Genomic DNA, 23,271 nt, shown 5'->3' with positions numbered 1-23,271 from the left:
GTGATTGGCTGCAATCTTCCGTCCCTCCAGGACCTGTACGCCTCAAGGACTCTGAGGCGTGCAGGGAAGATTGTAGCTGACTCCTCCCACCCTGGACACAAACTCTTTGAGACACTCCCCTCTGGCAGGAGGCTGCGGTCCTTCAGGACCAAAACCTCTCGCCACAAAAATAGCTTCTTCCCATCTGCTATTAGCCTTATCAACAAGGCTAGAGAGCCCCACTGTTGCTGATCAATTGCACCAATCACCAGAAAAAATTCCTTGTATGTGAAAACATACTTGGCAATAAAACTGATTCTGATTCTGATTCTGATTCTGAAATATGCTTATTAGAGAATTTGATTGTAAATATATGGCTACAGAGAGTAGCTAGTTAGCTTAGCTTAGCATAAGAGCTGGAAACAAGGCACAACAACAAAAGCAAGTGGACTCACAGAAAGTGTAAAGCTGACTTCACACATACTACTTAATACTGGAGTCCTGTTGGTACTGTGAGGTTTTCTCTCTTATAACCGTCCGCAATCCACAACTAAACTGCAAAACTAAAACTGAAAAATGTCTTAATTAATGAGCTTCTGAGGGGCTGGTGGGTGGATATTCAACGTGCTAACATAAACAGGTTTCTCAAAACTGGGATAAGGTCCAGGTTTCTGAAATTGGGACCCGGATCATAGCCAGGATCCTCATGTCCATGTAAACACTCTCAGTTCATCTCAAAGACTCAGTGTTAAAAAGTGAATTAAATAAAGTCAGATTTCACTTCACTTCATGGATCATCACTACACTGTTTAACCCACTGACTAATTACCAACTAATTACCATCATACTGGAGGTGATGCCTCACCTGTGCTGACAGTGATCAGGTTGAGTTCTAGTTTCTGGTTTCTTCAAGTTCACCGTGAAGAGTTGTCGTTGTTTCTTCAGCACGACAAACTCTGACGTTTCTTTCATCGGTGACTCAGACGTCAGCTCAGTAATTCACTTCCTAACTCTGAGGGGATTTTTTTAGAAACTGGTTTGTTGAACTTTGTGTAACTGCAACCCAGAAGAACAAAACCAACCTGAGGTGAATCATACTGAACTTATTGTAAAGCAATCGCACAATTACTCAGAGCAAACCCCGGAGAACCAGGGATCTGACTCACTGTTCACTTATGTTGATGAATTTATTTAATGTTAATTATCTTCCATGACTCAGAGACTCGCACAACCAGGCTTAAGGTCTCTGTCCTCCTCCTTCTGTAGCTGCTGAAAAGTTTTAAGGTTTAATTTGATGTTTTAAACACATACATCAATACATGAAATATTTTCTCACTAATTCTCCTTCCAAAAATTAACAAACCAATGTGGATTGTATAAAGCTGCCGTTTGACTTTCCCCAGTACATTCAAAAAACGTAAATAATGACGTGCTGCATATAGAGCGCAGGCTGATCGCTGTTGGGATGAGTCTCTGACACGGAGCTGGTTGGCACGGTAACGCTGTTGTTGCCATAATCTGATTTCCAGGTCACTGATAAGAAACTCAACAGTGATAACAAAGACAAAGGAGTGTGTGTGAGATGGTGATAAGATACGAGCGGACAGAAGAGTTATTGTTAAATGGAAATAATTTTTATGTTTCTCTGACAGAAGCTACTGCACTATGACTGAACTATCAGAGGTCAGAGGTCACGGAAACATTACAAAAGATGGAAGCTGCAAATATTCAAACACTATCGTCAGCAGGTAAACCACGCCTCTCTTTGTTCATTCAAAAAAAAAATTTGAACATTATATCATTATTCCATGATACCTGAACCTGCACCTGTCAGACCCAAATTATTATTATTAATAATTATTAATAATTGGTATTTCTGCAGGTTCAGTTCAGAGTTTGTAATGTCTCCAGGATATAGCTGAATGCCTGTGGATATTACTCCTGATTCCTGCTGTTTGTGGACTTTAGAGAGATTCACTGCTGCAGACCTCCCTGTTGTATCTGGAACCAAGACGACAGCAGCAGATCTTTTAAGTCATCTAATTTGTGATGTGGAGTCATTACCCAATTTGTGTCGGTGCCCAATCTGGGTCCCACATGCACAACTGGGTCAACGCAAAGCCTAACCCATCCCCTAAGCCCTGAGACACACAGGCTTATCCCCCCTCGGACTGTCGCAGTTGTCGTTTTCCAAAAGTACTAGAGTTTAAATTATTTTTCCTTTTTTCTAGAATATCTAGTTGTTTACCTTTCTCCCCTTCGTCCTGTTTTCTTCCACTGTACCTACATTTAACTACATGTATAGACCTGATTAAGGTAGTGAAATTACACTGTAAATCACATTAGTCATTTATTAAAATGTATCCAGCTGTAACAGACCCTATGTTTTTGTTTTCCTGACATATGACTCTGTAGCCAAGACTTCAGGTGTCAGAAACGTAATTATTTCATTTCTAGAGGGACCTGTTCATTTATATTTGAAGTTTTATTCGAAAGGAGCAGATGTTTTACAGAACTCATCTGGAAACAACAGCTTGATAAACTGGCTATAATAACAGTGTCAGAACTCTCTTTTCCTCATAATTTGTACCAGATTACAAAGTTCTTTCCAAGAACTTCCTAGAAAATTGTTAGTAGTTTTATGGGCTCGTAAAATGAAGCATTATTGCTCATTTCCCAACATAAAAATATATAAGCTGTTTCAAAGCTTTCTACACACTGCCAGGAATTAAATTCTGGTGGGGAAATATTAAATGCGTTTTTATTGTGTTGGACTAAAAGCGAGTAGAAAGAAGATCAAGGTCGATGACTGGGTCAGCAAGGCCACAGCAGACCGCTGTTGGCATTTAGTCGACATTGGTTTCTTTAAACCATGACCGAAATATTTCCCTCACACTGACCAAGTAGTTTTTGTGTGAAAACCTAACCAAAACTTAACCAGAGCTGCATCAGAAAATCTTCATGTGAATCACTTTTGTTGCTGTTGCTTTGTGAGGCAATGACAGATGACTTATTTTGTTGTTTAGTTTGGAGCATGTGTTTTTTTTTTGTGCCAAGGCAATAAAATGTTTAAGCCTCATTTTGTTAAAGAGGCTTTAGTGGATATTTTTTATAAAGACATATCAAATGACAATGGAGCAGTAAGTAAACAATGTGAAAGTGATTAACCTAAAGAGAAGTATCTGAGTAGCTGATTCTGCAGCTTCCCGCGGTTTCACAGAGCTTTACAGTGACTTTCAGCTCTTTGTTCCTCTGTCCGGACACAGATTTCCTCTCAGTGCTCTCGTAGCATCGTTTTCAGCCGCAGCAGGAAGCCGTTGTCAGAGAAATAGCTGTGAAAAACCTCTGTCCTCTACCTGCTCGGCAGCAAAGAGAGCAGCTGGTGAACATAATGAAGCATTTAGCAGCTAACGAGCTCAGGAGCTGGTGGAGACCAAACACAGAGCTAAAAGAGAACGAACACTGGACTGAGATTCTTCAGAGGATGTGTTCATCATATTTCTGTTATTAAAGTGTCATCATTTGTATCTCTGTGTGCAAATTTCCATGAAAAACTGAAGGAAGTTGACAAAACAGAAACCTAACTTTCCTGTCTTCGTGTCTGTTCACTGTTTGTATGTTAAAGCTCCATGTGAGTCGTCCAGTTGGGCCACAAATCACCCATGAGGGGCAGATGAGGACAGAAGAGAGGACTCCTTTCCTGTGACACCATCTACTGGACAGACAGAGACTCATATTCACTAAGTGGGAATTATTTTATTTGATATTGTTGTTTTTAAAATACCAGTTCTTATTGTATTAGAATATTTATCTTTAACCTGATTGATTTATATTCTAGTTGATTATTCTGTATTTTGCAGCAACAGGTTTCTACAATTCAGTCAATGAAGCAAACTGAACTGAAGCCTGTACTGCCACCTGCTGGCTGAGAACCTAATGACATACATCACAATAAGAAAAAAGGCAAAGGGATTAAACTGTAGATAAACACAAAATTAACACATGATTACATTCAAATCAAATTTCACCTCAGGACTCAATTAACAAAGCTGAGTACTGCCTCATTGCAGCTGTAATTACAGTTACATTTATTGAGCTCATGGGAGTCATTTAGTTTGATGTGGGCTGAATGTAATGTTTAAAATCAAGTTATATTCTGTATTGAGGTGTAAATAGTAAATAAAGCCCCTGCAGCATGTCTTCATGTTTTAGTGCTCTGCTGCTTTTTAGTTCAATTATTCAAATTAGAAATAGAAAAAAAATAACAGTAATTGTGGGATGCGCAGCTTAAGAGTTTTTCTATTCTTGTTGAGGAAATTGTGCACCACTTCAGGTTCTGAGATATTTTCAGGCTACACAACATGTTCATGATGATATTTGCTGATATTCAGGTGAATCTGTTCTGTGCAATGTTAACTGTGCATCTGTTTAAAGTTAGGGTCGGGGGATGTAATGTGTTGGAGAGGGTCCTCAACAGTATGAAAGTAGAAACGTGTATTTGTGTGTGCACTTCCATTAAGACGACTGCCTGGTTTATGGCTTTCCACACACACACACACACACACACACACACAGGTGTGTTTTATGCTTGTGTCAGGTGTGTGAATGTCTTTCGTCTTTTCCTGTTCAAAGCTCAAAGTCCAGCGGACAGACAGAGACCATCCACAGACGCCACAAACAAGAAGAAGAAGATTTATCTAAAAGGAAATATTTCTCTCAGCTGAAGCTACTTAAAACGAAGAAGAGTATCGAGCACATTTGGAGAAACTGTTGGGGTCTAAAATCTGACTCTAAACCCTCCCTCACAGATGGATTATACCTGAAGACGAGCCGCTTGGATAAATCACATGAATCACTGCTGATCGACTGAGCGGTGGCCATCTTGGAGAGACACACAGGTGTGTTTGAACAAATATGTCTGCTGTTGTTTGTGTCGAGCAGGTCAGAGCTGCTGTTCCTGCACAAACCAGATCCTGAATGACAGAAACAAAATGATCATTTTATAAAAAATAGGTAATGTTTAAATGTTCTATGTTCCTCTATGAGCTGACGTGTCTCAGTAGGAGAAGCACAGATGTGAAAAATAAAATGAATTATGGCTGAATTCCATTGAGCTGCTTCAGTTTCAGGGTTCTAGTGCTCGAGGTCATTATTTACTGGGACCTGAACAGAACAGAGATATTGTTAATGTTATTAGTGACAACTGTGCACTGTAAAACATCATGCAGTAATTTTCTTTTCTTTAACTTGATATAAATAATAATAATACATTTTATTAATTCCAAGTTAATTCAACTGAAAATGTCTAGTTTATTTTTCAGATCTCAGGTGAGCTGTTCTGACTTGAGGCCTTTAGAGAGTTTTTATTAGTTTTTTTTTTTTTTACAGAAACCAAACTGACACGTTAACAGATTTCCCAGCATGCCTTGTTTCAGAGATGAAACTCTCCAGAATATTTGTTCATGACATGATGTAAACTTTCTGTCCGAAAGAAAACTTCAGTCTGTTTTACATTTTCAAATTTCATAAAACAACATTGAACTATTTCAGTTTGGTTAACGGAGGAGTGAGCGATTCTGGAGAAAGACCAAATTCATGGACGCTCTTTGCCAAGGCAATGACACAACGGTGGAATCCAGAGCGTTTCATACGGCGTGGAAGTTAATTCTGTCTCTCTCATATCATCAAACAAATGACATGCTCACAAACAGCATCCAAACACAACGGACTAAAAACCACAGAGTTAGCTGATTAGGTTGTCGTCACAAAACTACGGTGACTTAAGACATATTTGTTATTTAGCTAACAAGAAAGGTAACGTTACCTAGCATAGCTTGTGTTTTTATGTCTGTGGTTATAAAACTCTTCGCACAAAAACATGATACAGCGCAAACAAGACAGCTACAGCTGCTGTTGCTAAGCTAACATGCAGAGAGGTTAGAGACCACACCAACTGCAGACAGCAATACTCACAACCCTCCTGCTACTACAGCTAACATCACATCAACAACATATCTGTGCAAACTCAGAGGCAAATGTCTGTGGACGAGTAATTTAAAATGACCAGACTCATAAATGTGACACCAGCACCTGCTTTCAATCTAAATGTTAGTTATCACAACCATTAGCAAACAGGACACAATAAAACTCTGTGAGACATAGCAAAACTAGGATTACCCACCTGAAGCTGAAACAGAGCAACCTCCACACCCATCTTCAGCCCTTTCAACTCTCACAGGTCTCCACCACAGTCGCTGTCAAATCATCAGTAGACTTTTTGAAGTTCAGATGATCGGTTTCCCAGAGCGACCATGTAGTTTCCACCTGATTATAGCTCTTCTTTTTCTTCTCCTCTCAGTCTGTTCATTGTTGTTCCTCATTAACAGAACCAGGTCTGTGTACAAACACCCCCTTTTATGTAGGTAACACATAATTTAAAGCTTTTGTAATTTCTTAATAACTATTGCTACTGTGCAATTTCAAGTTTATGTAGAAATACAAACACATTTCTGAGACACTACACATAGTTAGCACATGGGTCACATAGCTGAGTAGAGTCTGTCAGCAGTTTAAGATTCATTTAACTCAAATTACATCTGTAGAAAATGTTATTATCCATTTTTGTTTAGTACTGAATTGTTCGATTATCAGCAATTACACAAAATGACAGATTTTAATTTAAATCTTCTTCTGACCTGCACAAAAACAACTTTGATAAAAGAAGAAATTGAATTAATAGAAGTTCCACCAATTAAACAGTGTCTCTCTTTTCCCTCTAATATTACCAAATGACACACATCTTTCCAGGAAATTTTAGGAAATATTCCATAAAATGACCTAAATAAATAACATATCTTTGTCCCTGAGAGGTCAGGGGGTTAAGATTTCTCTCTTATTTGTAGTCAGAGGCTTTAACCTTGAACTTTATATCAGTATCAGATTTGACGTTACTTCAGTGTCGTAAACCTATTTTCTTTCTCCATTTCACCTACAACCCCAACCAGCAGCTGCAGGACAATAAAGAAAATGGTTTTAATATTTTAATGATTCTAATTCTAAGTTATTTTAACAAAATTTTAATTAAATTGCCTTAAAAACTTCTCTGTATTTTTTACTTCATCTGTACACTTTTGTATTTATTCCATCAGTGTCTGTCTCCAGCCCTGCAGCAGCTGGTCCAGCCGGGGCCCCCCGATCCCTCCCCACTCCCCAGCCTCGGTGCCCCCTGCTGGGCAGCATGGAGCCTGGAGTCAGCCGGCTGCCTCTCCAGGTCCTGGGAGAGAACGAGGCACTGCAGCAGTTCTTCAGTGGTGAGCTGTTACATGTCATCAGTGTCTTTACATCATATCATCAGCTTATATTAGAGGTTCTGTTAAATACAAAAGATACAGTTGATGATGTGATTTGTCACAACTTTAAAATCTGAGAGGACACAGAGCCGCCGTCTCTCCTCGAGGCAGAATCATCAGTAACAGCTCAAAGCTTCTTACACATTAAACTGTATATTCACAGTCAGAATTAGTGCCTGACCTCAGAGGATATACTCTGTATGCTTGAATACACGCAGGAAGTGCACCAATCTGCTTTTATTTTGAAAAGCCTGCATCAGCAGAAGCACTAGCAGAGTTCTAAGGGATTCTTAAAGTTGTTTAAGATGTTCTTAGGGAGGTTTTGAGGTTTGGAGGTCAGGTCATTAATGTGGCTTCAAGGGTCCTTGAGAGGGTTCAGGTTGTCCTTGAAGTGGTTCTCGTGGTCTTTCAGGTAGAGGATGGAACCACTGGTACTCGAGAAGGTTGAAGTGGTTCTGGTAGATTTTGCATATTTCACTTGTCCAAGTTAGTCTTTGAGGACACTCTAGGTGAAGGGGTGTGAATACTTTCTGAGGCCACTGTATTTGAGTCCTGTGGACATTGTAAATGTAATTGGCAGATTCAAAATGTGAGTTTGTGTGTGCAGGTCAGGATGTGAGTGGTGTGTTGGACAGCTCTGTCGCCGTGGATACCAGCATCCTGGAGCAGTATCTCAGTAATGACATGGATCCAAACAGCTTGTAAGATTCTCTCTCTCTCGAACACACACACACACACACACACACACACAAACACACATACACACACACTAACCTTAACCATCGCAACTAAGTGTCTAACTCCAGTTCTTATCCTAACCCTATTCTAAACCTGAACCCATTGTGTTCTTGTTCTTTGTTATCAGTCATCAATGAGTTGAATCCAATTTGATCAAATCCAGTAAAGCAGACTGGAAGAGAATAGACTTTTAACAGTTCACTCTCATGGAAACAAATCCTCATTTTAACATTTAACATTTATTTACTTCTTATCAAAGATTCTGCAAAATCCAACACAAAGATTGTTGTTGTAGGTGAAGAATTAAATAAAACATGGTTTTCAACACTAAAAAGGAATTAGAGTACATAATAAAAGTACTAGTAGGGGAGGTAGAAAGAGTTGTAGCAGTAATGAGGAAAATTTCCTGTGTTATCTTCATTCCTTGACACACATACTATTATATAATACACATAAAAACAGCATTGACCTAGTTGGTTATCAGCTAACTGAAGGTTGTAAATATTAAGCACAGAGAGCTTCCTGGAAAACCATGAGATCCTATTAAAACAATGTAAAACACACATTATCAACACTAATACACAATCTCCACCATAAACAGTTACACAAAAATTGAAAAACTGGAATTGACAGACACAAAAAACATTTTCAAATCACTCTTTACTGAAGGGAACCGGTACAAACAGCAGAAATCACAAGGAAAAAAGGCACTAGACAAAAAAATCTTAAAAAATGAAACAGTAGAAAAGACACTGGAATAAAAACATACATATATTTGTAGGAAAAGTCTGTTGGTTATAGCTCAGTGAAGTATGAATAGTTATTATTATTATAATTCTTAAAATTTCTAGGAATTACATCAAAGGTTAAACATCTTATGTTTGTGCATGTTCAGCTAACCAGTCCATGAATCATATCTTTTATTTATTTCTTTACTTTTTTTCCAGCATACTTCCTGAGTCTCCTCCTGACTCGAGCTCAGAGGCCTGTTCGCCTGCACAGATACCAGGTACTGTTCACATCTTCAACCACCAAGTCTGTCTATGGTGCTGATACACACAGTTAATAGTTGTATCAAAATGCTGCTGTTGATTATATGATATTGTTGTTTTCTCTTTTTTTCTAGAAAAACTCTATACAGTAAAGTTTACTTTACAGTAATTTTTTGAAATTAATGAATTTCTTCAGTAACATCTGTGCTTGAGTATGTTTTGAAAATGTGCTAATAGTGTTAAACTGTCCACTAATATACTGGACATTTCTAACTGGCAGACTTCCATCATGAGCCGCCCTATTGGTCCAACCAGCAGACCACCCAAGAGGTTTTCCAACCCACAGCACAATCTGCTGCTTCTTCATCCTGTCGCTTTAAGGATCGAAGCTCCGCCCCCGCCCACCCTGAATTGCTGACCCACGATCAGCTCCACAGTTTGGGCCTTACTAACACTTACATCAAGTCTAGGACACCGCCCATCCCACCTGGTGCACCTGCTCCCCTGCACCAGCATACACACCACTCACCTGAACACAATCACTACCTGAATCCTGAGAGCTGCTCAGAGGTTTACACTCCACCCACACCTCCTTCTCCGCCCTTACCTCCCTCGAACAGCTACATTGCTCCTTGTGCTGGTCCCGATATGGGCCCACATTTAACTACACCCCCTGCAGCCTGTTTGCTCAGCTCCGCTCCCACGCTACACACCCGGTAAGCAGATTTCTGGCACAGTCACTTTTATAACTTTGAGTCTTTATTAAGTCACCATTTCATACTTTTTACTGTAAACATGTAAATGCTTGTCTGAAGAAATATGTGATAAGAAGAGATTTAAACACTGACACTGAAGTAGCAGTGCAAGTTACTCCAGATCCAGGGAACTTTAACAACAAGGGCTCTAGTGCTAGACTCTAGTTAATAACCTGGACCCAGAAATAGCCAAGAAACCCATGCCAGAGGACTTTGAGTTGCAGTGTAGTTCATAATGGGATAAGAGTTAACTGATGTATTTTGCACTTAGTTAAGGCTTAATCAGTAAAATTTTGACACTACAAACGGATTGGGTGCATAGAGTTGGGAGGATCACATATAATTATCTCTGATTTGCAGGAAATTACCTCTTACAATACAATACAAGGCACTTAAAGAGTGGAACAAGAGGAACAATTCAATGACAATTCACTAGGTATTATTGGTACATACAGTAGGGTGTCATCAGCATAAAAATGTAGATTAATATGATATTTGAAAATAATGTCCTAAAGAGGAAGCATGAAAACAGAAAACAGCAGTGGACCTATGACACCACAATATGAGCAGAAGAGCAGAAGAGAATGAAGCATTACCAATAGCACTAGAGATCACTCTCTGTGGCTGAGGTAGGATCGAAACAGATGACTACCCACATTTCAAGATGAATAAGCAGGATGCTCCACTCATTCTAAGTCCGCTGTATCAAGGTCAACGCAAAGTACCAACAGTATTAAAAGGGAATAGTCTTTAGCATTAGATGCAACCAAAGGGTCCCTGGTGATCCTCAGGGTGGTGTAGTTCTTCACCAGGAAATCAGAATAATCTCTCTTGTCCAGAAATTATGGCTAATGCATCACATTTCCTGAAATGCTTATGAGTCATATCTACACCTGACATAATGAGGGAGAAAAACAGATTCAGATGAGCAAAGTTAGTGCAGCTTTAACAGAACACAACAGAATAGTAACTCAGTCAGTCAGTTATTAGTTGTGTGTGCTGAATCCCTTTGTCTTTTTGTGCTTCAGCTCCCCACAAAGTAAAAAGAGGAGGAGATCGGAATGTGAAGAACCACCACAAGTAATTGATGCTTCCTGCAGCGATGGTGACGGGACTTGTGGTGGCAGTGTAGGGAACGGCATAGGTAGTGCACTAAATTTTGGATCCTACCAGCTTCTAACCTGGGAACAATATCAGCCGGGACAGTGGAGCACTTTGTACGACAGCAGCTACCAGACACTGTGAGTAAAGAAACCAGCTGAAGCAGTTTGTAATTTCCCTGATACCATCTCAGCAAGAATGGTTGTTCTTTGTTTCCAGGTCTCCTCCTGCCTACCACGTTGACACAGATAAAGGCTTCAACTATTCCACAGCTGACGAGGCCTTCATTTGCCAGAAGAAGAATCACTTTCAGGTCACCATTCACATTGGTGTGGCAGCAGAGCCACAGTACGTCAGAACACCCAGCGGAACACAGGAGGTGGACCACTTCCAAATAAAAGTGTTTGGGGTCAAGGTATGAACAGAACTCTGAAACTGCTTTTCTACATCCAGTGAGTGACCAGAAAAATCCAGAATACAGAAGATCCATATCAGTCATCATCTGTGTGTCCAGTGCAGAGATTCAGGAGGTTCAGGACATGTTTAACCAAGACTAGCACAGGCATTAGAAGCAGGGAGAAATTGTTAGCCTAGTTCTGAAGTTACTTTTTGACAGACAACAGTGACTGCACACAGTGGGGTTATCAGGCCAAACTCTACTGTGAAACCCCAAATGACTCTGAGATGAGTCATTTGGGGTCATCTGAGATGACTGGTGACTATTCCCTTTTGTACAGCATTCAGTATCTTGATGAAACTGATTTTCTCATCTTGCTTTGTATAAGATGTTTTCCCAAAATGTTTTCCCAATATGCCAGGCTGATCAGACTTCTCCTATTGAGCTGTTTCAGTTGTGAGACAATCTGAAGATTGATAATACAGCCAGATAGAAGGGCTCAGTTGTGTCGCTTGTGTGATACCTTTGACTTCCTCCTCTAAACTTACAGCTGGAAGCTCCAAGCCACCAGGTGACCATTGAGCAGTCTCAGCCCGACCGCAGCAAAAAGCCCTTCCACCCTGTCAGGTAGGTAACAAATGAAGAGTCCATACATGCACCAGCAGCAAGTTGTATCAAACCACCACAGACAATAAAGAACTCTTACATCTGTGCATGTACATTTAAATTAAGTTGTAAAATTACAAAAATGAAAACAAATATTAAAAAACAACAACAATAATCTTTGAACATCCAGGGTCAACCTTCCCGGTGGTAAGATCACAAAGGTAACGCTTGGTCGGCTGCACTTCAGCGAGACGACGGCCAATAACATGAGGAAGAAAGGCAAACCCAACCCTGACCAGAGGTATGTGAGAGAGTTTCTTTGTGTGAGTGTATAAATGAATTAACTGCAGTCAGAAAGTGGCTGAATAACTGTATCTGTGTGTGTGTACAGGTATTTTCAGATGGTGGTTGGTCTATACGCTGCAGTGGGAGAGGACACGTTTCTCCTGACAGCTCTGGTGTCAGAGAGAATCATTGTCAGGGTAACAACACCAACTTTGAACTAATAACGTATTAAACAATAAGCCAGCGACCCTCATATCAAATATCTTTCAGTCTAAGAGTCGTCTCCCTCCTCCAGGCTTCTAACCCTGGTCAGTTTGAGATGGACGGGGACGCTCTGTGGCAGCGTGGGGTGGTGCAGGATGCTGTGGTCTGCCAGGGTCGGGTGGGCATCAACACCGACTCCCCCGATGAGGCCCTGGTCGTCTGTGGCAACGCAAAAGTGATGGGTGCCATCATGCAGCCATCGGACTGCCGTGTCAAAGAAAACATACAAGAGGTAGTCAGGTGCTTTAGCTCCATAACTTTGCATGGAAACAGATTTTTAAAGGCAATAAAATTACAGCTTTTGTATCTAGATCTAGATCAAGGTGGAAAGGAAAATGGCCACTGTACCTCTAGTACAATATCAGCAACTCTTGACAGTTGCTAATCCTGTTATTACCCAATAGAATTGTTGATTACAGTTGGGGGGGGGGGGGGGGGGGGGGGGGCGTTATCATCATCATCATCACTCCCCAGTTCCTTGGTCCCTGATGTGCTGAGCTTGTTTTTTTCTTGTGAGGAATAATGTGGTCAAAGCTGCACATAATCTATGTTCACATGAGTTGAATTTCTGAAATTACATTAATAAACATATTTAACATGTTATAAAGCCACTGTTTGCAGAATTGCCTGATTTTGGTGTCATATGGTACCAGGATCAAAAATGATGAGTTTTTATTATTGAATTTTACTCATTTGAAATTCAGTTTGTTGATTCTGCACTTCAGTAATTAATTAACCAATTAATTACCAGAAATCCTCTTATCTGTTTGTTTTTTAGGTCGACTCTGAGCAGCAGCTGAAGAGAATCACTCAGATGAGAATAGTTGAGTTCGATTATAAACCAGAGTTTGCCACCAAGATGGGAATGGACCACACCCACCAGACAGGTAACACGCCACATTATTATAGTGTCATTAAAATATTGAAACTGTCATTTAGTTTTACACCGGGTAAGTGTGATGTTGTGTAAATTGGGATTATTTTGAATTATTGATATTTCAGGTATAATAGCTCAGGAGGTGAAGGAGCTGCTGCCGTCAGCGGTGAAGGAGGTCGGAGACGTCACCTGTTCTGATGGAGAGAGGATTCATAATTTCCTCATGGTGGACAAGGTACTCCTATTCCCTTCCTCCTGCCCCTAGACTGTGTTGTGTTTATTAAAGTTGTCATGGAGTTTGTGAATCTGTATTCCTTCTGATGGCCTCCTCCTCCTCCTCCTCCTCCTCCTCCTCCTCCTCCTCCTCCTCTTCCTCTAGGAGCAGATCTTCATGGAGAACATTGGGGCGGTGCAGCAGCTGTCAAAGCTCACCGATAACCTGGAGACTCGGATCCAAGACCTGGAGATCTGGAACCGCCGTCTGGCCAAACTGAAGAGCCTGACGGGTAGTCTGCGCTCCACAGGGTACTTAAGTTTATTCATCTTCCTGCCATTTATTCATTCAGTCATCTGCTATTATAGCTATTATAATAAAAAATGATTTACAGGGTTGGACAAAATAACAATTAAGTATCAACTAAATTTACCTAACCCTAACCCTCGAGGCTTGGAGACTTTGAGGATATTTTTTAACTTTTACTATACAACAGCTCATGGCACTACAATAAAGCAATATGAAGAACAGAGCTGCAGCATCATATTCATAAAATGTATCCAAACACAAGACAACAAAACAGTAACTGAAAAACACAAACAAACAGAAAAAAAAACAATCAGGAATTATAGTGAATTATTTTTGGTAAATGTTCCCTAGATTTTATGAATTTTTAATGCTGATTAAAAAACTTCAGAGACATGTTTTTGATTCTTTTAATGATAAAAAGTATTCAGTCCATTACAAAATAATTTTTTCATGATTTTTGACAAAAACAAAACTTATCTTGGAGCAGAGTTGGCATCATATTTTGTTTTTTTCACCTTCTGTGGGAAAAGAGAACTGTGAAAAAGACACAGTTGTACAGAATACAGTGCCATGGAAAACTACTGATGAAAAGTGTGTGTGTGTGTGTGTGTGTGTGTGTGTGTGTGTGTGTTGCATAATAGTGGAATCATTGTGTTATCAGTGCAACAGTTCAAGGACAACCAGGTTTAGAAAAGCTACTGTGTGAATGAAGAGCAGCGGCTTTAATAGACCAGAATTCATTGCCACTAGAAAAACAGGATGAAGCTGTGAAGTTACCAAAATAAGAGACATACTCCAGTTTTCACAAACTGGTCACCTGCTGAGCTGTAGTCTTACTCGTTGTTTGTTGAAAGATATTGTGGGACATGTAGGCAATGGGGACCTGAAGCAGAAGTCATGGTTGAAGGACTATATGTTTACTTTTTTACAAAGCAACAACTGCACAGTTCAGTTGTTGTCAAGGTCACACTGTTTTAAAAGTGTTGATAGTTACTCAGTGATAAATCTTTGGTTAAAGCTTTTCACAAAAAAATTACATTGTAAGAATTCATATTCTGTCAGGTTGAAGCCTCGTGTGTCTACATTGATTCACTGCATTGATTTAGTTTTAGTACACAAACAAAAAGAAAATTTCAGTGGATCCCTAAATGATTTCAAAAATAAAATTCTTGTTTGTGTGTTTCCTCCAACAGGAAACCCAGGGCAAACAGCAGCGTGTCAACAATGTCGAGTACTGACCCATGTAAGACTGGGAAAGTTCAGAAGGAGGGCTGGAGTCAGAAATACAGCCACTGTATACGGCATAAAGTCTTCCAGGCCAGCGCCTTCAGCCTGTTGGCCGCCCTAGCTTTCTGGTGAGGCTTGATGCCACTTACTGTTTTTACTAATTAATAATGTGTCAAATTGAGAAAGAAAATACATTAATATTAATTTAAAACGCTTATGGTCTGTGTCTGCAGCATCATCTCTATCACCGCTCTGTACCTACTAAATTTGAAGGAGGAAGGCTTGGGTCAATTTCCCAACTACAAGTAAACAACCAGCCTTTTTATTGTAATAGAAACAGCATTTATGTACACTTAGTAAAAGCCCAGCAATCACCAAATAACACTCAGCAACCACTGAATATACCCAAGTCAACACCCCTAGTAACAACCCTATAACTATTAACAGTCGCCTAGCAACCTGACAAACACCTTCACAACCACTCCCATTCAACAAACACACTTGTTTTTTGTTTAGAAACTGTTCTGCAGAAACACCCAGTAACACAACAACTACATAGTATCTTCCTAGTGACAACAGACAGTCACCTGTCAACAACTCAGTAACACCCTACCACACATATTACCAGTAACATTTCGCAACCACATTAAATCTCCAGACAAACACCTGGTTTTACCTAGTACCTTACTTTTACCTAGTAACATTTTAGCAACCACTGTCGGTTGCTTGAAAACCATCTAGTAACATCTGACAGTTAGTTTTCCTTCTGTAGCCACTGGTAGTCACCTGGTAACCACCTAGTAACATTATGCCAATAGTATTCCCTTTATAACTGCTGATTGTCACCTGGCAACAATTTAGACCTTACCATTCCTGAGTATTCCTTCTGCATTGACAGTTTCCAGGCAACCACATGGTAACACCCCACAATTACTATTCCATTTGTAACAATTTACAGTCACCTGGCAACCTCCTAGTAACACACTACCATTAGTAATTCCTTTATAACCACTGACAGTTGTATGGTAGTTATCTAGTAATACTGTGCAATTACCACTCCCTTTATAACCACTGACCAACTACTGACTAACCATCTTGCAACATCCTAGCAGCTACCTGGTAACAACCAACAGTTGCTTGGCAACAACCTAGTAACACCCCACCATGTAAATGCCTTAACAACCACATTGTAACACTATTATAAACTATTGCTCGATTCTGAAATTTTAAATGTACACTTTTAAAAAATATATTTTCTAGCTTGGCTGCCTTCAAATTTTATTGTGTTGCCACATTTATGAACACAACAAGTAATTACATCCCCTGATTGCTGATTCTGTCTGTTAGTAACGGGAGCGTGGGTTCTTCGCAGACCACAGGCTGGACCAGCACAGGTAAAATACAACTTCACAACACTGACTTGTGTTTGCAATGTCATTGTGACAAAGAGGAAGTAAAGAATTACTGTTCAATTCATGTTTACAGGTAATATGATGCAATGATTATTTGGTATCCTGTGTACATGGATAATCAGGATAATCCAGAGTCCAAAGTAATATTAGATAACCACTGAGCATGTGAAAATGGCTACTGATAAATGAATGAGTTGATTCATTCACTCATTCACATATGGACTTAAGATTAATCTCATAAATTAAAACAAAAAGCAACTTTTGTCTCAGAACTATTATTTTCCCACATTCTCAATCCTCCAGTCCCACCAACCAGCCCACCTGGGCCCTGGCCCCCAGACATTGACTTCTGTGGCCTGCTGTACTGCGATCAGGTGTACTGCTGCCCTTCACCAGCAGAGGGCAGCCCTGACTTCAACGTCACCACCATGGCATTAGCTGGAGCAGATAAACCTGATATTATTGGTAATGATGGGCATGTGCCTGATAGTATTAATACATACATGAATACAAACAGAAATGTATAAACGGAGAAAAGTTAGTATCGTTCCTGCTCACTCACTGGTTGGATGTTGCTGCCTGCATTTACAGTACTAAGTTTGTGATGCTGATTTCTTGTTTTATGTTTGGTGTGTTTTTGCTCTGCAGAAAAAAGAAACAAAAAACTTTATCGCAAGCTGAAAAGTGCCAAAGACTGTAAGTGTCCACATCTTTAAACCTTAACAGCCGTATTCATAGACACAATGACTTCTTTGACAAATTGGTAAATAAATTGATAGTCAGAAGCTGATAGTTGTGGATATGACTGACAGTCAAAGTATATTCCCAGTGGATAACTGACTGGACTTTTTTCATTTTGTGGGTTTTTGAGTCTCATCATGGTCGTCACTCTCCCTCTCTACCAGGGACAAACACCACCATCCATTCTTTCAGGATCAAAGAGAACCAGCAGATGATTGACAGCAAATACTGTCTAAGAGACGAATGTGGGTAAGTGCAGAAAGACAAAGAAACATTATCAGCATGATACAAAAGGTTGAGGCTTTTTTTTGTTACAGCTCATGTAATAGTCATAACAATAATGCAATAGCAATGTTAAGTTACTGAACTTTGTTGTGCTTGTTAAAAAAACTGTATAAAATCTATATGTCAGTTGGATGCTTGCTTTTCTCCTGAAGAAGGCATTGTGCCAAAACAGCGATAGCTAAAACTTACAAAAAAGATCACATCAGACATGTTTGACATGTTGAATGTATTTTACTCACCAGTACAGGTCGTCATTTATATCAGAATGTGTAGAGAAAATTCTAGTACCATGTTTCAGTCTTTCAGAGAGACAGATGAAGAAAACTTTTGTGTTTGAAACTCTCATCAAAGTAGCCTGAATGGTGTGATGACTCACTGACTTGTTGAAGTCAAGGTTGTAGGTGTTTGTGACTTTACTACATTTGAGTTGATTCACTTGCACGTAATGTAATGAGGATAAAATGATGATTAAGTGTCTTAATTTTAATGAATAGCTTGTGTGAACATGATAATTTTGGCAGAATTTATAATTTTGTGTGTGTTTCCTTTAGGCCAGGTAGATATATCTACAGAGTTCCCATCAACCAGTTTGTCCCAGTCAACATGAGAGTCACTTTGCTCATGAAGTAAGTACTGACTGACTGCAAAAATCCAACTACTACTTCTACTACTACTAACACACTTGGTCTCAAACCAAGGACACAAGACAGAATTTAATCCAGCTTCCAGGTAACACAAGAGCTGTGGCTAACATGAAACATTCACTTCATCTTTAAGACCTTGAATTATTCATTTTTGTTTTAGATATAGATATATATAAAATGTAAGAGTGGCCAGCTAACAGTAAACAGCTGCCTACTACATACAATTTCTTTATGTTTTGGGTTTTTAATGTGAAGTAAAATCACTTTTATTCAGTGTGGTAATGGAAGTGGAGATATTGTCATTAATCAAAAGTGGGTAAAAAAAACAAAACAAACAAATTCAACAGCTCAGAAAAGTTAAGATGAAGATTAAAAAAATAAACAAATTAAGTTCAAAATAAAATTGTTTTACAAAGTCTTTGAATTTTTTTATTTGTTACTGGTTATAGTGTTTTACTTACCAAACATTCATTGGTTCACACTTTCAGAAATACTGTACATTATATAATTTCTTGTAGTCAATTTTGGCATGTAGTTAATAATACACAATATATGTAATTGGGACTCAATAAAACCAACCTTTTGCACACTGAACCATAGCTGGGTGGTTACTAATGCAGCTGATTAGCACACTAGCTAACTTGGAAACCGCCGCATGTAAAAGCTGATTCTTATCAATAGTGTTTTAATTGAAGACTAAAGCTGAAATAAAAAAGTAAATAAAAATCTTTCCATGTATTTTGTTTATTTCTGTGTAGCTCTTCTGAGCTGCTGGTGGTCCATCTGTGTGGGTTTGATGAGTTAGCTGCCTGCTCTGCCAGGCTGGATATTGATACTGTCACAGGGAGCAGATACCCATCAAACACACAGGTAATTATGAATTCATTAAGCAATCCATTATATTATGTATTGAATTATAACAAAAATTGAACATCTGTGCTTTGTAAAGTGATGGAAAATACACGCAGCTGTTTAGATCAACTTAAAGGTTAAATAGAGGTAAATTTGGGGTCTTTGCTGGTTCTGTATTGGAAAACCAAAACCTAAACTAATTTTAATGTTGTAGCCATTCTAGTTTTTTGTCTTTGTGTGTGTGTGTGTGTGTGTGTGTGTGTGTTGGTTTGAGAGTCACTGAGGTTCCAGTCCACTAACCCAGTTACCGTTACAGTTAATAATGCAGGAAGAATGGGGGAAAACACTGATGAATAATGGATGTGTGGCAGGGTTTCCCTCACATCAGGACAACAACATACTAATCACAGCCACACTCACACTAATCTAGGACACAGACACAATCACACAGTGACCCAAATGTTAACTGCCCGTACACACAATGATAGTATCATAGACAAAACACATATTGTATGTAATTGGGATTTTTGGCAAATTTGATTGTTCTGTTTTCCTTCATACTAATTTGTCTTTCACAGTTTCTGCTAAAAGTGCAGATTGTGTTTTTATTTCACAAATATTTCTTAGGAGCAAAGCGGCCCAGAGGACAAAAACAATCCAACACTAAAACTTAAAGTGTGCAGTTTATAGGCCAAACAAATAATTGAGACGATAATCTGCAGATTAATGATGATTAATGAAAACAAGTGTAGTTGCAGCCCTATCATGCATTATGACGTTATGGCTTTTCAAAGGCTTGTTTTGAAGGGGAGTTAGACTAGGATATATCTGATCTGATGGATTGTTTTTATTGTAATTAAATACCTTCAACAAGCAGGCTGTGCAGCCAAATATTGTCCAAACCCACAGAACTTTGATTTAAATTCTAGCAGAGATCCCAGAGTGTAAGTGGAAAACTGTATGTTAGGTTAGACCTGACTGGTGTGTTTCTGTGTCTGTTTCTGCAGGGAGAACATGAATGGCCTCTCCATGTGGCTCGTCTTTATCACAGCTCGTATCACTTCCGCTCCACAGTGGCTGTAAGAAGCTAAAAATTATTTTTCTTGCTTCCAAAGATGGAAATCTTTAAAAACAGTTCACAATTATAAATTATAAAAAAAAGGTTCCTTATTTTCTGCAAACATCTGGACACTGTAGCTTTTACAAACCAGAGGAAATAGCACAATTCTTTTGGACTATTTTCAGCAGCAGATTTATTCACATTTTGGAAACAATGGAAGATTAAGATATGTCCAACTTTGGATACACACACAGTACTTGTTAGGAGGATACCTCACATGTTTTGGTCTTTTCATGGGATTCATTGACAATTAAAATAATGTTGAAAATATATAATAACACCAGCCTTATCTTAATCTTACAGCTAAAGCCAACACAACTCTGTGTCATTTTGTTTGCTAGTAAAGCTATCAGAGTTTGTAAGCTGCATTTGGAAACATGTCATTCACTTTTACTGAAAACATTACTGAGTAGATCTACAGACACACAACAACCTTTATTTTGTAGTATTTACTATACTAATATAAGTCTACATGTCTTTCTCCAGGGTCAAGCAGACTGCAGTACTGACCATCACTTCGCGGGGGCGCTCTTCACTGACTACATTTTCCACTTCTACAGACGCTGCACAGACTCATAGACAAATAACTAAACATATTAAATTTTAATATATTAAATGCAAACATATGAAATATTTGTTTTTTCCTCACAAAGATGATAATCAGAGAAACAGAAGCAGACTTCTACTGAAGGACGTCACCTCTGCTGCTATGTTTTTAGTTTTTTTAAAGATGCAAATTTTTATTGTGATATAGATCACTTTTGCTGACATGCTATACGGCATAATTTCAAAAAATGGTCTGCAGTGGACTTTAGGCTCAGATCAGATAACACATTTCCTTATATGTTCTTTTGTTCTCATGTCTTTCCTGTTTTGTGAGATAGTGTTAAACTAGTAGAGACAATAGACCAACAGAGCAACATCACGATGGAGAGTGAACTGATGAAAAGATTAGGTCAAAGTTTATCTCTCATAATTCACTACATAAACATCAAGCCATCAACGATTCATTTTCAGCACAATGAAATTTAGTAAATTGAAAATTATGTACGGAAATCAGTAAATGGAGTTCTGACACTGACTGTAATCACTTTGAAGGATATTAATGTAATAAATCAAACTGAGAGTTTTGTTAGTCTTGATTTTTAGTTATTAGCTAGTTATTATGACTTTTTCTGTAAAGCACTTACAATATTTCATTCTTACGGAACAGAATTTCATCTTTGTGAAAAACAGTATGACTTCTGAGATCTCTGAACTCTGAGAAAACTTTCAGATTTCTCTGAATAAAACCTGAATTTTAATCTCATAATTGTGGTGTTTGAACTTGTAATTCTGACTTTAACACTATGTTTCTAAATGCTTAAATTTAACTCTAACTTTATTTAACGAATAAGAATATTAAATCACAGATTCTTATAAAAAATTAAGCTTTTCTTGTCTGAACTCTGATAATAATCACAGAACCTTTAAATACTCAAGCATTAGTGAAAGAGCAGAATAAAAAATTACTGCTGTAAACTCCAGCAGTAACAACAGTGGTCTGACTGAAGCAAGGTGTTAAAGTTACTTGTTAAAAACTAATATTGATATGGTTTGAGTCATTTCTGTTAAGGTGTTAAAATGAGTTTTTTCTGTGTGACTGAATCCTGACTGCTCTGCTTTATGTGAAATAAAATAAGCAGTGAGGTAGTTTATAAAGATATTTTAAAAATTTAATCATATCGTTGTAATATCATTCATTTGACTCGAACATTTTCACATTTTAAAAGGAGAGACAATGAGGAAGAATATTAAAAGAAATAAAACATGTTAGCCATGAACCACTTGTGGACGTTTCTGTTGCGTGTTAATAAAAATTTAATTCAATCAGTATTACATTTACTACAAAATACATTTGCCACTGAGGATTAGTTATATATGAACATAGTTTTAAGGAGACAGGTCTGTTATTTTTTTATGTGCAGTCCTTCAGCTGACACAAACACACTGATGACTAATTCAGGTGGAGGAGGTGCAGCAGAAACACCAAACTAATTAGGTGTCTGAGACAAACAGATCACCTGCAGAGAGGAAGGTAAAGTTGCAGGACAGAAACACAAACATAGAGACAGAGATGGACACGCAGCACAATGTAAGTATCTGCATATTTAGATAATGAAGCAGTTTTTTCTTTAGTGGATGATTATGGAAGATCTTTTACTCATTTAATAATCACTTCATTACATTGATGCACTACAAAATACATACATAGATTTTTATTATTATTCATTATGTGCTTCTATTAAAAAACTGAAGAAATATTGGTGTCAGTTTAAACTCAGGTTCTTTGAAATTGTGTAAATAAAAAATATATATATATTTAGTTTATATTTATATTTATTTATATTATAGTATTTAAAGATTTACTCCACTTACGAAAGTACATGTAACTCGGAAAGGATGGAAAAACTACTTAAATATAAAATAAATAACCTGACCTAAAACATGAAAAACCAATGGGACAGCCCATTGAATGACTGACGCTTGTATTCCTTGCTGTTTCAGTGAAGAAACAATAACATAATACGTCTTTGAAAGAATGAAACATGGTGTTTGGGGTGGGACTTTCACATCAGTCAAGACTCAGTTGAGATAAGGATGGGTTAGTGGTCAACTGGAAAAGGAGATTCACATGTTACTGGATCAAGTTTTCTTTATACGTCCCTGAGTGAAAATTGAGTCATTAAAAACGCTGATACCTGATGACCAATCTGAAACCCCCCTGCCCCAAAGCTTTTCCAGAATAGGAAGGGTCCAGCTATTTCCATATGAGTTTCCCAAAACAATTTAAGCTAACCCTTAGAAAAAGGGTTTACTAATATAAAATATAATAGTCCACATGTTAGTCTGTCCGAGAAAGCTCTCAAACTATGAACCGAACTTCCATGAAATTTGATGTGGATATTTCTGCCCCCTAGAGGATGAATCCTTTTGATTTAATGATCTGATTATCTTTACATTTTACATTCATAGCACTAAGAATCATCAATTTGCTGTTTGTTCTGTCCTAAACTTTCATGTTAACGGCTATAATCAACATATGTTCCTGTGGGGGGGTGCTAAAGGAGCTTCAGCTTTATCT

The 23,271-nt window shown here is 38.4% G+C and overlaps 1 protein-coding gene across 3 annotated transcripts; it reads left to right on the top strand.

Annotated features, from left to right (window-relative positions):
* The first annotated feature begins 404 nt into the window (after positions 1-404).
* Positions 405-21,277, top strand: LOC139634936 (myelin regulatory factor-like protein). 3 transcript variants are annotated; one of them, XM_071501713.1, is made up of 26 exons: positions 405-1,727; positions 3,605-3,723; positions 4,788-4,877; positions 7,128-7,289; positions 7,936-8,029; positions 9,014-9,075; positions 9,339-9,774; positions 10,842-11,054; positions 11,134-11,329; positions 11,862-11,938; positions 12,108-12,218; positions 12,309-12,399; positions 12,498-12,698; positions 13,245-13,353; positions 13,469-13,578; positions 13,723-13,868; positions 15,060-15,221; positions 15,327-15,398; positions 16,441-16,487; positions 16,809-16,970; positions 17,154-17,201; positions 17,411-17,495; positions 18,083-18,157; positions 18,934-19,045; positions 20,035-20,106; positions 20,634-21,277. In XM_071501713.1, the coding sequence occupies exons 4-26, from the start codon at positions 7,217-7,219 to the stop codon at positions 20,724-20,726; spliced, it is 2,847 nt and encodes a 948-aa protein (XP_071357814.1). In that variant the 5' UTR covers positions 405-1,727; positions 3,605-3,723; positions 4,788-4,877; positions 7,128-7,216; the 3' UTR covers positions 20,727-21,277. The 3 variants fall into 3 exon arrangements, with proteins under 3 accessions (XP_071357814.1, XP_071357816.1, XP_071357815.1); XM_071501714.1 differs by lacking the exons at positions 405-1,727; positions 3,605-3,723 and having other exon boundaries at positions 3,869-4,877; positions 7,141-7,289; XM_071501715.1 differs by lacking the exons at positions 405-1,727; positions 3,605-3,723; positions 15,327-15,398 and having other exon boundaries at positions 3,867-4,877.
* The last annotated feature ends 1,994 nt before the right edge of the window (positions 21,278-23,271 follow it).

This window comes from Trachinotus anak, unplaced genomic scaffold (assembly GCF_046630095.1).
Source record: "Trachinotus anak isolate AG129_WGS33_773 ecotype Australia unplaced genomic scaffold, CSIRO_AGI_Tana_v1 ptg000018l, whole genome shotgun sequence".
Classification (NCBI taxonomy): Eukaryota; Metazoa; Chordata; class Actinopteri; order Carangiformes; family Carangidae; genus Trachinotus; species Trachinotus anak.
This window is presented reverse-complemented; position numbering and strand designations above follow the sequence as displayed.

Bases quoted from the DNA above. Each gene is read 5' to 3' on its own strand.
- LOC139634936 (XM_071501713.1), top strand. From the start codon at position 7,217: ATGGAGCCTGGAGTCAGCCGGCTGCCTCTCCAGGTCCTGGGAGAGAAC. The intron at 8,030-9,013 runs GTAAGATTCTCT...CTTTTTTTCCAG, and splicing joins GACATGGATCCAAACAGCTT to CATACTTCCTGAGTCTCCTC. The intron at 12,699-13,244 runs GTAGTCAGGTGC...TTTGTTTTTTAG, and splicing joins TCAAAGAAAACATACAAGAG to GTCGACTCTGAGCAGCAGCT.